At 33.4% G+C, this 17,039-nt stretch overlaps 1 protein-coding gene and 1 long non-coding RNA gene across 10 annotated transcripts in view; one reads left to right on the top strand and one right to left on the bottom strand.

Moving 5' to 3' along the window:
• The window catches only part of LOC125683333 (uncharacterized), a 42,024-nt gene that overhangs the window by 21,164 nt on the left and 3,821 nt on the right, over positions 1-17,039 (bottom strand). For 2 of the 9 annotated variants that reach the window (XM_056158840.1, XM_056158844.1), the window contains exons 1-4: positions 8,687-8,778; positions 3,738-3,866; positions 3,301-3,442; positions 2,927-3,137 (exon numbers count right to left, since the gene is read on the bottom strand). In XM_056158840.1, the coding sequence (XP_056014815.1) occupies positions 2,927-3,137; positions 3,301-3,411 (322 nt within the window). In that variant the 5' untranslated portion in view covers positions 3,412-3,442; positions 3,738-3,866; positions 8,687-8,778. Of the gene's footprint in view, positions 1-2,926; positions 3,138-3,300; positions 3,445-3,737; positions 3,867-8,686; positions 8,786-14,039; positions 14,645-17,039 lie in introns of those variants that run through there. The other 7 variants (XM_056158841.1, XM_056158846.1, XM_056158845.1 and 4 more) reach the window with 7 other exon arrangements.
• On the top strand, positions 8,207-11,777 carry LOC125683336 (uncharacterized). The gene is made up of 3 exons (XR_008801203.1): positions 8,207-8,263; positions 9,936-10,056; positions 10,597-11,777. It is a non-coding gene; the product is annotated as an uncharacterized LOC125683336 (long non-coding RNA).

Raw genomic sequence — 17,039 nt, 5'->3', positions numbered from 1 at the left:
TTATTTGTCTCCTGAGCAGTAGATTGACCTGACCAATATTTCAATGAAGGGCATTTTGCAGTTAGAATATTAAAAATACCAAGCAGCATTGCCAGTGATGGTAACCCTGTATATAACCTAACATTTTCATCATTTTTAGTAACAGTGTCTGTAAACGCTTCCCTCAAAAGAGTGGTCTTGTCATTAAGTTTTGACTGAAGGCGTTTGATTTCATCAGACATACTTCTAATGTCGTCCATCGTTGTATCTATCTGCACTGCTGCATCCTGTACCTCTACATCAGCAGAACTTGTTGATGAACCAGTCCCATAATCATGGTCAAGAGAAGGAGATGTTGTGACACACTCCACTTTTTTCACATTGAATTTACCTGAAATATTTGTGTTATATATATATATATATATATATATATATATATATATATTGCATATGCAATTCCACATTTAATCTATATATATCTAGCAACGACTCTTGCTTCACCAGGCATATTATATATTGCATGAAGGATAAATAATGCAGATATTTACATATCAGCTGAGTACTTATATCTGCATATGAAATCTGAAATACCACCAATGACAGTGTATTAATGCAAACAAATTACTCTTCCCTGTGTATTGTCTTTACTTATATCCATTAATTATACATATTACACATTTATGCCAATAATCCATGCATATTCAAAATATAAATAAATACATGAATATACTTTGGAACTGCGTATTTTTCTTTTAATTATTTTGGCGGTATGATTTCATGTCTTTCCTATTGCAATATACATACATGTATACATATATATATGTATATAAACCCCTAATATTGATTGCACACATACACATTCATACACAGTTATTAAATATTGTTTATTAATATTATAATATTATTATACAAAAAAGGAACAGATTCTATATATTATACTTTTGAAGTTCTGATGCTTGGTTTTTATAACAAGACCAGGTGATGTCAAACAAATTTTCACAACACTTTATCAAACAAATATTAAGAAAACATAGACATCTATAATAATTACCATCATACATATCCTGTTGGACATCTATCTCTTTAGAAACAAATGGGATGTCATCTTCCTCATAGTAATGTGGATTCTCAAAAATGTTCACAGCATCACCATCATCGTCATCACATGTATCGCCAAGGAAATCACACTGTGTAGAGTTACTGGTTCTTCTGTCAAATATTTCCCCATTGAAATATGCCAGTTTGAATTTTATATTTTAACAATAATAAAAGCTATCAGTGCATGTTTATTTAAGAAATTTACAAAAATAAACGAAACATACATGGAGCACTCGCTGCATGTCAGAAAATCTGATCCAAATAATGAATTTGTTATTTGAAAATGCATCGTAAAATACAAAGTTTACTGTCGTCTGCTTAGGCTCCTATAAAGGTTACTTGATTATTATTCGTTGTAAGTGCAGATAATTCTAGTATCTACTTACCTACTAAAGCATGGTTTTTTTGTAATTGTTGTAAGGGAATAATGTTGGTACAGATGATTCTGGCTCAAAATGGCACGAACAAATCCTTGTGTACTTGTTCGGTACCCAAGATTTCTCTCGTCTGATAAGCCTTATCCACTGCTGTCTAGCCCGCGGATTAGTCTTTTTCGGCAGTGAAAAAAACTTGATGCCTTTCATATGAGGATATTTGTCCAAGTTGGTGTATTTCCTCGTCGAAGACGTACATCCCGGCACCCAACAATGATACACGGGCATAGTTGTCAATGTATACAAACCGTGACGTAAATCTGTCGCACCTTCCGGTTTATTATGGGACAAATTTAACCTCCTACCTTGAAGAGCGTCGTCAAGGGAGAGTATCTCGAAACCGGCGTATTGAAATGATACATAAACAATATTGGAATTCATTGCAAATCTGTTCCATAACAATATACTTTCTTCCTGCTAAATCACAGAGGAGGATCCTGAAAATTTTCAAAGGGGGGGGGGGGTAGTTGCAACAAATATTTGTGCATTGTCCGTCCCAAAGGATGGTGGGTTGGGGGTGTTGAAGAGTCCGAAATGGCAAAAATAATCCTTTTGATAAAAATGTTCAGCCAAAGGGGAAAACAAATTTCATGTAAACCCCTCAACATCCGCCACGGCACCATACACGTCTGCAAACATTGTGTACCTACTTTGATGAAGAGACAATGCAGATCTATCAGGAATTATATCGTTTCTGTCCCATTTTCAAAGCTATTACTCCTAATGAATCAAGATCTAGCAACTCCTGGACACGTGAGAAAGAGATAGGGGGTGTCTGGTACAACAAGGTATCTTGAGTGGGTCGAGGAGAGTCTTTTCAAATATCGATATCCGGTATCATATCTGATTTAGAACATATAAAAAACAATTTTGGTTGAATACCAACACCAACACCCCTCCTCATCCGATTGAGATTGCTCATATGAATATCGGGAACAATTTGATTTTACATATAAGTTTTTAAGTTTTGTCGTATTTTGTTGGGTTTTTTTTGTTGTTTTTTTTTTTTTTGTCGTTGATTTTTTCTTTGGGGTGGGGGTGGAGTGGAGTTGGGTGTTTTGGGTTTTTTTTCTCCATTATTCCATAATCACTTCAGTACAAGTTTGTTCGTTGTAACTGGTAAGTGTTAGCGTCATTTACATATTATAACTTTGGGTACGATAGAGTTTATACTGTCTGCTACCATAGATGATATTGATCTCGTACATGTGTCAATACCAAGAAAAACATGTAAAATGGATTTTGTTTGTACTCACAGCTTGAACATGCTAAAAACCCTGCAAATTTCCAATAAAATCGTTGCCTTTGGAGGATAACATTTAGAATTCAAACGCCAAGCCAGGAAATGATGCATGAGCTACCAAATACTGACAATAAGTTAAATGTCATACTGATGATCTTGATGCGAAAATTACCAAAGATAATCCTTGACGGTGAACAGACATGTATTGTACCATTGCCCCAGGCATTTACCAAACAATGATATACAAAATCGGACGTCTCTGTACAGTTCTGTGAGAAGGAAGCACATTTCATCTCTTCTGCTTTTTTGTTCCATTCAAATTGATTTCGAGGGCAATGAAAATCATCTTTGATAGTTTGAAGAGAAGCGCCACATGGTTGTATCTGTAAGGTAAAGTTTTTTTTCTTTTATTTTCTAATTTTCTTTCTTTCCATATCATAAAATGCATATAAATTATAACATTATTTAATAATCCTGTATATTGGACAGCTGAAAGTTTAACATTGTCATTGGTATAGAATGTGTTAGTAAAACTAGTATAATTACCGTTGCCCTGTTAGGTCGCAGACATGTTAACATGACTAGAACATAAATCCACACCAAATCCAATACAGATAACCTTGACACAGCAGACGTTGTTGACTGTGTTTCAGACATTTTCACCTGTCTTCATCAGAAGGTTGGCCTGCTAATAAACGAAAAAGTCAAGTTTTGAAAAGCGTTGGAACATTTACTGGTGATTATTGCAAATATCAATAGCCCAAAGTACTACCTTCCGACAATGTGCCAGTCAATCGATAGATAAATTCAATTTCCTTGTTTTTTAATGATGGCATATATAACTCTGGTTGCTCTTTGAACAACATGCTTTCTGGTATTGTAATAAAGAACCAGTTCAAGAGAAACTAACTCCTAAAGTATTTCTTTAACAATTTCAATTTCATTATCATTGTATAGAAATATTAAATTTGAGGATTGTTTACCTTTGCCAAAAATAACAATTTTAGTTTTATCCACGTTCACTTGCAACTCCCACTTTTCACAGTATTTTTGAAAACAATTCAGTTGGTATTGAAGGTCATCTTTAGTTTCAGACACCAGTACTGTATCATCTGCATACAACATTAATATGAGCCTTATAAAACAGTCCAATTTTTGTTCAATTTCATCAGATAAGTTGCTCAAACCAATAACATTTTCTTGTATCAAAAATTCTTCTAAGTCGTTAAGATATAATGCAAAAAGAAGAGGAGACAAATTTTCGCCCTGACGAACTCCATTTTGACAAGGGAAGTATTCAGAATAATTATTATTGTGTAAAAGTCTAGGTTTACAACCATTATACAAGTTAACGATAAAATTCAGGCATTTTCATGTTAAAGGAGTCATGACACAAAAAATTATTTATCTGCAATCATTGTCTTTATAATCCTTAAGTCAGATTCTCACACTGAATCTGTTAAACACGCATCCGTTTCACAGCTAAAGCTGTAACACTGTACTGATAAGCAGCCTGACCTTAATATGCATATTCTAAACCCCAGAGATCGGAAACAGTCGGGATGACGTCAGAGATGAACTACAGCACAGAGATGCTATATGCTTCTACAGAAGAGATACTATAAATCTTTCTTATCACTGATCAAAGACAAACAGTTTCCCTAATTACCAGTAATGGGTTAAATGCTGTCATAAACAAAGAACATGCACACTCATGTTTCTTTGTATCTAAAGAGTTATTCATATAGTTTGTAAGGATGCCGTATTGTGCTGTTTATAATTGTTCAATCTCTTCAAAAGTGGACAAAAATGTGTCATTTTTTCGCTTCCCCAAAGATGCAGGTCTTCAAAAAGCATGGGTACATTACTGTCGTAGAAGAGACCTTACATTAACCAAATGCAGTAAAATATGTGAGAAACACTTTACGCCAGATCAGTATTCTCGTTATCCACCCCGGTTAGCTGAATTAGGTTATCATAATGCTCGTGCCCAGTTAAAAGATGATGCTGTACCCGATGCTGAGTGGCCTACCCAAGGTGAATGTTCAACTTCATCAAATACTGGGGAAAAAACCCACCTGGGTATGGTGCATATAGAAAGCGACAAATACTTCAGGTGAAAAAAAAAACTATTTTTTTTTTCACAATATGATTACATATGTGCTGCAAGTTAACTGCTTTTTACTATTCGTATTTTGTATCAGGATTCAAATTTAAATTTGGGGAGGGGGTGCAATTTGCTAGAGAAAATTGTTACCAAAAGAAAACAAAGATCATATTTTATAATCCCTGTCTTATGGGTAAACGGGAAAAAAGTCACAGGAAAAAAAAAGTCACAATCTGGGTAGGAAAAAAAGTCACAGGAAAAAAATTCACAGGAAAAAAAGTCACAATATGTATAAAGAGTGCCTATGACCACACCTAGCAAAAAAAGTCACAATTTCTTTTGTTCAAAATTTTTGATTGTCTTTGCCTATACCAAGGAAAAAAAGTCACAATATTTATAAAGAGTGACTTTGACCATACGTAGGAAAAATAAAGCACCGATGAATAGTTAACATTTGCTAAAAAAAAAACAAAAAAAACATATTTTTTCCTTCATCCTATGTATCGCTTCAAAGATTGTAAACTGATGCCATTTTGTCTACTTATACAGGGAATACACTGTCTAGAAAAGGGTAAAGGTGCCTTGTGAAGCCACTAATTAATCTCGACAGTCCCTGTCAACAAACTGTTGTAAATACTTAAAAGTTAATTTTTATTGGAGTTATTTGTTTGTTGCAAATGATAAAAAAACATGGAATCTTCTAACTTTGAATCAAATTTAAGTAAAACTTTTCTCCTTATATAATAATTGACTTTTTTCTATATATACCTGTAGTTTTCTTTCAAAATATAATATATTATATACTGTGACTTTCTCCCCCTTTGTATATGTGACCCTTTTCTATCAAAATATATACTATGAATTTTCCCCTATACACATAATATAATATATATTGTGACTTTTTTCATACATCTATGTGATTTTTATACAAAATATATATTGTGACTTTTTTTCCTGTGACTTATTTTCCTGTGATTTATCATCCGTGACTTTTTTTCCATGACTTTTTTTCCTACATTCGTTTTATGGTAGGTTTCTTACATTATCTATATGTGACATACATTTTTATAGATAAGGGGTTCAGAATGCCATGATGTCAATTCATTAGACATTTTCGGAATTTTTGTTGATTTGTTTTCAATATATACATGATATACATACTGGTACATATTTATATATCTTTAGCAATTTAGAGCTTGGGGGAAGGGGGGGGGGGGAGGATCAACAACCTAAATCTGCTGCAAATGTGAATATAAAAGTTTAAGTTTATTACATGATTTTCAAGAATATTTTACTGCAGTTGAATTTTGTTATTTCTTAAATAAATCAGAGTTCTGATAAGTCTTCAGCCATTGTATTGAATATGCTATGGTGAGAATTTGCAAGAAGCTCACCTCTGACGTATATAACACACACGTGACTCTTATCTCATTAACTGTCGGCACTGCTCGGAGAACTGCTTCGGCTGGTGTTTACAGATTACTATTTCCAGCTGTGCCTTGTTATCAGATGCTTGTTTAACAGATTCAGTGTGAGAATCTGAATTAAGGATTATAAAGACAATGATTACAGACAAATAATTTTTTGTGTCATGTGTCCTTTAAATTATATTTCACAAGGTTTTTTCTCCCATAATCCCAATCGCCATACTTTATCAAATGCAGCCTTAAAGTCAATAAAAGCACAATATAATTTCTATTTCTTAAGTAATCAGGGAGTATAGTACAAACATATTATCAGCAGTAGAGTTTTGAGCCCTGAAACCAGTCTGATTTTCCTTGAGAAGATCAATATCATCAGCATGCGCTGTCAACCTTCTACACTTAAAGCTGTATGACCTGATGTTCATGTATTATTTTTGTACATAATTACTTTAAAGCAGATTAATTACTTTATAAAGTTATTAACTTTCCCTTAATTATATGCTTGAAAACATCTGCATGTAAAAGAAAACAGTGCGAATATTATTTAGAAAGTAAATATAGTGGCTACATATATAAATCATCCCATAATAGACGTCTATAAATAGACCCACGCGCGTCAGGGGAATCCCAACATGATGTATTAACTCATACGCAACTGTCTAGTTTTAAGGCTGAAAGAGGGTAAAACAAGAAAAATTACTAAGAAGTATTTAATATTTTTATTTCTATTAAACTTATGGTATGGCACTGTTATAACAAAATACACAGCTTTACACAGATAAGACCACCGATGATCTGAAAGTTTGAACTGGTCACGTGATTGTCACTCGAAATGCCAGTGAGCGGTTATTTGTAAACATCGGTTTAAAATAACATTATTTGGGTTAAAACAGGTGAAATAATTTATGATATGTCGTACAGTCTCATAACTACATACGTGCAATGATTTAATAGCGGTTTTACGAGATGGAAAAAAATATTGTAATTCGGACCATACAGCTTTAATAGTGTGATGGGGCGATAATTTTGTGGATCAGTATAAATACCCTTCTTCTTAAAAATTGGTTTTATATTCCCTACTAACCATGCTTCTGGTACAGTTCCAGTACCAAATACTAAATTAAATAATTTTACGTACAATGGTACCATAATATTAATTGTTGACTTAATATATTCATTGATGACAGTATCCGGGCCAGGCGATTTATTACTTTTTTAATGGTTTTTACAACTTCTAATATTTCATCTGGTGTAATGCCACACCCAAATGCCAGTATCGAGAAAGAAGATTTAAAATAAAATGGTTGAAGTTTTGATGTTTTGAAATGCTGATTTAATCACGAAAGTTAATGAAAAAGTATGGAATAAAATTCCCTTTTATAATATTTATCCAACAAGTTCTACAAGTATAACGAATAAAAATTTCAGATTGACTGTAAAAGGACATTTATTGAAACCAGGTCATTATTCATGTCATGCCACAGGAACCGGTAATTTTGTTGACAATGATAATAGTAAAGATCTATCCCATACCACCCCCTCATAAAACACAAGGCTTATGGTGTGGTATAAACGACTACTTCTATCATTACAAAGTTGCCGGTTTAGACTTCTGAAACACAGAAAAAATTGAACGAAATGATAAAGTAATAAAAACAACATAGAGACTTGAGCAAGTCTTATCCATCCCTTTTGAATTTCGATTTAAGAAAATCAATTCTTGCTTTTAGAATAATATCAACAATTCTTCCTGTTTATAAAGTACAGTTTTATTTCATCCTAGAATATTACGCTTCTTTTAGCTATGGTATTGGAACACTTCCGCTTGCCTAGCTATATGTCCCATACTTGTTATACCATGATTTCCGAGGCCTTCCGATGTGCAAACACAAGTTATTTTTAACAATATACAAAATTGACGGATTACATCGGTTGTGGAGCACACACATGGGTTTAACCATCCAGTCCATTGGCAAAGGTAAGCCACGTTGTTTTCAACATTTGCATATTTTCCTAAAATTGCACTCTCTTGTAAGATTTTCTTTACAAATGTTAGACTTATAATTGAGTAAATAACAGAATGAAGTTTATTTAATTAATTATTTATTTAATTAAGATAAACTAACAGTAATTACAAAAAAGTACGGAACTCAGAATTGTAATTATTATCTACTCTTAAAACAGTTCATTAATAGGACCGACGTACAAGTAAGTATCAATTGTTTCATAGTGTGTCGAAATTCTTTACAACATGACCTAGTTCTGTGACGAGGGCGATGCAAACAATATTGAGCAAGCGACCTTGAAACGTGTGGGCGATTTTCAAAGTGTTTCTGATCAGTCTAAAAATGGGTATTTATGCAAAGAAGACTCTCTTGCGAACTCTAATCCCATGACTTACCGAATTTGCGTTTTTAATTCACATAATTTGCAGTACATTCATTCCGTATATTCATCCCACCATTTCAAACACGGTTGTTTCAAACACGGACGCACACGAAACTATGGGGGTCCATGAGGCTTTTTTTTAAGATAATAGATATATTTATTTTCAGAAATGCATCCTATCAAAAAAGAAACTGCATCTTTAAAATGTGGTACGTGTGTATACTGTAAATTAGCGAAGGTTACACCAAACTCGCACCTCAAGTTCTTTTCATGACATGTGTTACTAAACTAACCCCGCCGTGCGCCTCGAGGGTTTTGCCATGTTACAACAACTTTACTGCAAGAAAGATTAATTCGATGTACCGAAAATTGAATTTGGGACTTAAACGTACGAACTGCATCCATTCATAATTTTTTGTAAGGTTATCGAAGTCCATAAACAGTCTGTGATCTTGGGGACTATTTCTTACTGACGTGGAACTTAAATGAAGTACGAGTAGGTACATGTATATATGTTGTGAACAGATCGCCGACAACTGCCTTGATCATGATTGGTTGGTTGTATATTATTTAATGTCTCGTTCGATTGATTCATTGTTTGATTGTATCTTGTTAAATGTCCCTTTCGCGAATTTTTCACTCATAAAGAGACGTCACCAATACCAGAGAAGGACTTCAAATTTAGGCATATGTACTCGGCGCTTACGGCCATTGAACAGTGAGGGTTCTATAGCGTGCCACACCTATTTTGACACGGGACATCCTTTTTTAAGGTCATCTCCGAGGACCCTTGCCATTCACACTTGATGCCGAGCGTTTGGCCATTCACACTTGATGCCGAGCGTTTGGCGATGAAACTGTCACTACCTATTTTAACGACTTCAGGTCCTTCAAACACCGGCCGCGACATACCTAAGTCGTAAAACAGGTAGTGACAGTCTCGTTTCGTTCGAGAATTCATATGCCAAAATATGTCAAATTTTATTAAGGTGATGTTTACGCAGGCGTGTTTTTATCGGCTTTAGATGAACAGTTTACGGTTGACTGCCTTTGTGTGTGATTATATACGGTGAAGAGTCGCTAAATATGTATATAATTTCCATAGGCCTATACATGAATGTTGGTGTTTTTTTTCAAAATTCGCAATATTGAATTTTGAGACTGTTCACAGTTTGTCGGTATATACGTGTAATTATAATAGGTGATGTAGATAGAGCCCTGTTGCGTGTTGTAAATGATCATTTGTGTCTATATATTTGTAGGTATCAACTCTGAGGCCCTGCGGAAGAATGCCGTGTGCAGTATTTAACCAGCTTATCTTCTTATATAAATAATCTTATCATTATACACGTAACAGAGCGGAGCACAGCTAGGCCTACTTCTGTAAGCATTTGTGAATGCTGATATGTACGACGGGGAAATCAAATATGTTGGTTAAACTATTGGATCTATATTTATTTTGTTCATGGGTCTCATATTTGCAATTCCAGTCCAAATATTTATTGATATTTTAAACACACAAAATATTGTACATCGTATCTTTCGCACAGAAAGTTGTACCCGCACTAGTTAGTGAGACTGAATGATTCTTGTAATAGTTAATCAAAATCGGTAATTTCTGAGATATTTCGGCGCGCGGGGGGGGTGGGGGGGGGGCATCATATAGCAATACACTATGTTTTAGGTGGTTGAAAATGTAAAATTCTAAAGTTAGCGATGCCAACAACGATGATGATAGCAGCACTTGGCAACGATAGACGAAGGTCATAATCGTTATCAGATAAGCTCACTTGCGTCTATCTCAAATGGCCTTCAGATTATTCACGAACCATTCGTGGCTCCAAATACAACAGTTTAGTTTAACTTTCAACATAAATCTGTTACAACTTTGTATGCAAAAACAATTTCTTGTGCAAATTACAGGAGCGAACATTTTTGAGATGATCCAGGTCCAATCAAAGGTGATGGGGAATACCCAAGATGTATTTCATGCACCCTGGGGCCGCAGGCCGAATGGTGTAAAAAGGAAACAATGGTGTAAAAAGAGCAAATGGTTTGCAAGATGATGTTTGTAAGGGTTGTCCCGTCTTGTACACGTAAGAATGCTGAGCACTGTGCATTCAACTGAGAGAAGGTGGCTTAAAATTTATACATGAAAAATGAAAATATTTAAGGAATGAAAGTAATTTTTATTTGTTTTATACGATACAAAGTAAGTTGAGGCAGTTTACGCATTGTAAACCGCGAACCGATCAAATTGCGTGTAAAAGTAAAATTAAATTATTTTGGTTTAAATACAAAGCACGAATTTGTTTTCAAATTAAGTTATAATGCGTGGTAATCAAAGCAAGTTTGATTTACTAAGCATCTTCATGTTTAGATATATCAGTCATTTATAACTCAGATTGTGTTTGGTGAAGTGAAGTGTAAATGCATAAATACGATGTCAAGTTCATTAACAATTAACACGATGGAGATGATCATAATATATTTATCACTAAATTTTGCGGACACACAATTTATACTTGATAACAATATACTTCAAGGAATTTCAAAATTGAATGTTTGTAAACGTCCTCCTAGTTTTGTTTCGCTTTCGGCAATGATCATTTCAAATTAATGCAATACCGGTTCGTCAAAATTCTGAACAATCTACTTACAAGTTCAAGAAATGATAGGAAAATCAGGGAAAAAATCTTGAATTTCATTTACACGATGATACGACAGTTGTGAATACGGATACCACCTAAATAATGCACATACCCTTTAAAGTTATATATTGACATTGTTTTTGATAAATTGTCAGCTATCATGGGTGTTATATATGAAGGAAGAAATGAAATGTCAAATGGTTACTGATTTTGAGTCTGGTTGAATTGTATAAAATCATGTTAATAAAGCAAAAACACAATAAGCATTGTAACAAGATACCCAATGATTAATAGTGAGGTAAATGTAAAGGGAATCCCTGAACCATCTGTACATGTATATTAAAATCTTTACAATATAATGTTTCAAGTAAAGCACTATTTCCATATTGTTAGGGGGAAAACAAACGACTGTTAACTTCAAACAACGAAGTCTTGCTGTGTTTATATATTTTCGGAATTATGAAAACATTGCAAATGCTGCATACTTAATTTCATATCTCCGGGATATGATTTATTAATTGTATTAAGGTGTATTTTAATTCTACTTTTCAAATACCATAGTATACGATACCATTTAGAGTAGATCACTATGTATGGTTTTATGCACAACAAAAAGTATATATATATATATATATATATATATATATATATATATATATATATATATATATATATTGAAAATCAGAATGACACATTCCATAAAAAACAATCATTTACTGCTAGCGCTTTCTCCATGTCTGCATGGTTCATCAGGCAGTTCAAATATTTTGTATTTATATTTACAACTGTGCCGAATCAACTTCTAATATATATATATATATATATATATATATATATATATATATATATATATATATAATTGTGAAAAGTTTGTTGATGGAAGAAAATCTTTTTGTGTGGTGTTATAGAAGAAGAAAAAAAGTTTAAAATTTTGTTAACTTCATGATGAATAAAAATTAATTCACATATTTTGTTCTGAAGAACCATCTATTTTGAATAGAACTGGGGGGGGGGGGGGGGGGGGGAATGAACAATATATGACACTATATCTGCATGTAACTATGTGTTTTGTAATCACTTATTTCTTTACTTGTATATCACTTATTTCTTTACTTGTATATGTACAGTATTTGTATATATTTTCATGCTGCCCCTTGAGGGCCCTTGATTGGAAAATAATATGCTAAATAATATACTATATATATATATATATATATATATATATATATATATATATATATATATATATTAAAGTATCGGATCTAAGAAGAAACAAGGCCAGAAAATAAATTTATAAAAACACTGAATGAATAGGCCACGACACTGCTGACTATTTCAAACTCAAATTCTCAACGCAACCCGCGTTTTTATCAAGAGACATATATTACTTAAACAAATATCACACTGTATTCACACACCACGAAAAAATGACAAATATTAATAATCTACATTGTTAACAAGAATGATACTGTTGTACTGAGTTGAGAAAAATGGTTTCGTTGTAAGCGTGTCTACAGACGATGGTGTAGAGAGTTTGTGTCGGGTCGGGATGAAAATAGAATTATTTTTCAAATTTCGAGAAATCGGACAAATAGAGAGAAAACTTCCAAAATAATGTGAGTGTGAAATAAAATGTTGGGAAATTAATGAGTTTAGGAGGTACTCTATATCGTCATAATGACTGACTTCCTTTTAAAACATGGATGAAGATATAAATATCAGCAATATTTGTCTATTCAGTTAAAAAATAAACTCGCCTAGCTGAGTAGCTCAGTAGGTTAGCACGTCGACTGCTGAACTGTAGGGGTTTTAAATTTTTCTCAGATTGCTTTCAACTAAAACTGCATTTTTCTTTTTTACTAAATAAAGTAAATTTGAAAGTTTTCAATTTCAAAATATTGTTGCACATATCCTTCACTTTTCATCTATATTAAATGTCTAAAGTGTAGCATACATCTTTAAAAAAGAAGATTTGGTAGTTCGTACCATTGTGGATTCAGATATGATAAACTGTGACGACAACGAAAAATAATATGATCATTGCTACAAGAACACGGTTAAACTATAAAATCAACAAAGCCAATTATTAAACAAATAAATATCGCATTAAAATCAAAAACCCGAAAGGTCAATCGGAGAGAAGTCTAAGGAAAAGATACTGTATTAGTTTTCAAGCTAATATATATTTTTCAAGGTCAACTTGAACAAATTAAAATTCTAATATCAAAACATAAAGAGCTATATTTGAATCCGTACTTATATATATATATATATATATATATATATATATATTATCATGGTTTAGAAGTCTAACGATAATTATATTGATGATATATTAGTTTTCAAGGGCAATACATTTTTTCTTATTATTACCCCCTCCTTTTTTTAAAAAAAAAATTAAAGCCACAATCTCGAGACCAGAATATATAGAGAGATAGAGCTATATAAATTCATAATTGTAGTGATTCATAATAATGTTTTAGCATAATTTGGAAATATTGAAGGTTAAACAATAGTCGCAATTTTGGGAATCCTCATAATGGCTAAATTAGGGAATTCAAGGTCGTAGCCTAGCATGCAACGAGGTCCCGAAATGAATTGTATTACTATTAATCATACAACAAAAAATCTTATCGGGTGAATATTGGCGATTAGGCTGTGAAAACTGAATAAACTAAAGATATATTCTAGATTCTTGCGATTGATTCATTGCACCTGAACGGAATGATTTCAAACGATGCATCCAGGATTTTTCTGTGCTCTTTCTCTCTGCATCGGTCCATCATGTTGGATTATGATCAATAACAACCACTTGCATGTCTTGCCAAATGTGACCTTCTTTGTTGAAGTGTTCCCCTACGGGTTCGGTCACGCTTTTGGTTTTGATGGAAGATCGGTGGTTGTTGGTCCTAAGTCTGATGTTTGTAGTTTCCCCAACATGTTGTTGTCCACATTGTTTACAATTGATGAGGTATATGCAGTGGTTGGTTTTACAGGAGAGTTGACCCAATATTTTATAAGTTTTGCATGCAGTGAGGCTTTGGAAAGTTTTTGAATACACATCAAAGTGCAAATCATACAGATTAGATTATAGAAATATATTTCAAAGTTAGACATAAAGTTGGATGTGCAATGGGAAATTAAAAGGGTTTTGAAGGAAAGGATTGTGCTATTTTCAAATTTCAATTAAAATTCATTTCAAGAGATAACAAATATCGTAAATAATTTTAAAAAGGTGTACAGAGAAATAAATGCGGGACACATGAACAAAATTCTTCAGATTTTTGTCTCCGCCGTTCATTCATATACTTAGTATACTTGCACGTTTCAGATATAACTTTTACATTTTTACATTTTCAGATGGCTCATTTAATTTGTAAGTTGACTTATTTGATAATGTTGATGATATTTTATTATGTACTGTGTACTATCTATTTGAGTCAATGATACATGATGATGGACTGTTGATTTAATAAAAGAGTACATGTAGCCGATACAGAATTTCGTCTCTGCCTCTCATGTATACACGTTTGGAATACTAAGACCACTCCCCTTCAACTGTGGAACAAACTTGTCAACAGATCCACCAATCATAGAAGTTTGATACCAGTTATCTAGAGTATATTTCAAATACCAATATATAAAATAAAAAGGAATGAAGTGTTAATTTATCCAGGAACAGTATAATAGTTTTTCTTGTCGAGACTTGTATGGTCTGGTCAAGTGTGAAGGAGTTATTCCCCATTGCATATATAAATATTCTCACTGCCATAAATTAGAATGAAAGCACACAGATATCCCGGTTTTTGTTTGTTTTGGGGGGTTTTCTTTCTTTTTCTTTTTTCTTTTTTTCTTGGTTTTGTTGTTGTTGGTTTTTTGTTTGTTATATGAGTATATGCATGTCAAGCTTTGTGCCATAAGTGAATTTAATATGCTTCTTCAATCAGCAGTTCAAACATATAGAAGTCCATGACCAAATTAGTTATGGGGTGAAATTTTATATATTTTTCTGCATGAAGGAAATAAGCTTTCGGTCAAAGTAGAAACGAATAACAGAATTTATTGTGAAGTACTTCTAATTTGAATTAAGGTGCGGTAATGTGGTTCTTTTATTTATTTTATTTAATCAGATCATTTAGAAAAGTAAATGCATGCAGCTTTTTTAAAATTGATATCTAAATAAAAAAATGAAGCAAGAAACTAAATGGTATCTTTCTATGTTTCATAACCTACATATATTGAAACTTGTGATAAGAGAAATATGGCATTCACCGATAATTCTAGTATATAAAAGTCTAAATTCATGTCACCTTTAACAAATGCCAATGTCACTTTATCCTACCAAAATTTAGACGGATGGATTGTATATTGTTTAACGGGACGTTCATTCATATGGAGATGTCACCTTGCCGATGGAGGGCTGCGAAATTTAGGCCTATGCTCGGCGCTTACAGCCTTTGAGCAGGGAGGGATCTTTATCGTGCCACACCTGCTTTGACACAAGGCCTCGGTATTTGCGGTCTCATCCGAAGGACTGTCCCATTTAGTCACCTCACTAGGGATACTGAGGACCTATTACAACCCGGATCCCCACGAGATTTAGATTTAGAAGAATTGCACAATAAAATGCTACAAATAAGTATATCCCTAGACTTGTATTGCAATTTTGTTACATATGATACACGTAGGCTAATTTGAATCTAGTCGATTCTTTATTTTAGTTTTTATTATATTTTTCCAAACTGCACCAGTTTAAAAAAGAATCGTCTATGCAGATGGCAAGAAATTTTGCATCAAAAGTTTCTTGACCAATGACCCCAAACTTTTATCCACATTTTTCGCTTTGAGTTCCCGTGGGGGTTAGAATAGGTTCGCTGTACCCCCTGCCTGTCGTAAGAGAAGACTAAATAAGGTGACCCTCCGTATGAGGCCGTAAAATTCGAGGCCCCGTGTCACAACAGGTGTGATACAATAAAGATCCTCCTGTTTAAAGGCCGTCAACGCCTAGTATTGGTTTAAATTTTGCAGCCCTTTACCGACAATGGTAACGTCTCTGTACGAGTGAAAAATTCTCGAGTGAGACGTTAAAAAATACAATTAAGCTTTCCAAGGTAAAATGAGCATTTATCCGTTACCTGTATTCTCCAGGTCCACTGGGCCAAATCTAACCAAAGAGTATCCTTGGGTGAAGGGGTTTATACTTTTGTTCAAATGAAGTGCCATTTCCTATTCCAAGGGACATAAACATGGAAAGACCAAAATACCGTGCGTTATTTATGAATCTTTTACTCAAGAACCATTCGAACATAGAAGAATATAAACCTTATAAGAAAGCTTCTTGACAAAGTGTAAATGTAGGTTAGGATGGGAATATAATTATAGGGGTTTAATGTTTTACATAGGGATACATGGATGGAAATGTTTTACAATCTCCTTCTCAAGAATAGCAAATAGCAGGGGCATAATTAGTCATATTTATAAGCAAGCATCCTCGGGTATTGTACACTTAAGTTTGTTCAAATCGTGGCCGCGGGGTATAGGCTGTGGCCACTATAGAAGAACAATGTTTTAGATTACCTAATCGAGATTTAGGGTCCGCGTCGTTGGTTATGAATTTTTCTGCAATGCGATGAAACAACAAAGAAAGCATTTTATTGTTTAAATATAAGAGTTTTATACTATGCATAAGAGTATTAGAAAATCCAATTATTAAGA

Source organism: Ostrea edulis, chromosome 3 (genome assembly GCF_947568905.1).
Source record: "Ostrea edulis chromosome 3, xbOstEdul1.1, whole genome shotgun sequence".
Classification (NCBI taxonomy): Eukaryota; Metazoa; Mollusca; class Bivalvia; order Ostreida; family Ostreidae; genus Ostrea; species Ostrea edulis.
The sequence above is the reverse complement of the archived record's forward strand: the minus strand, read 5'-3'. Positions and strand labels throughout refer to the sequence as shown.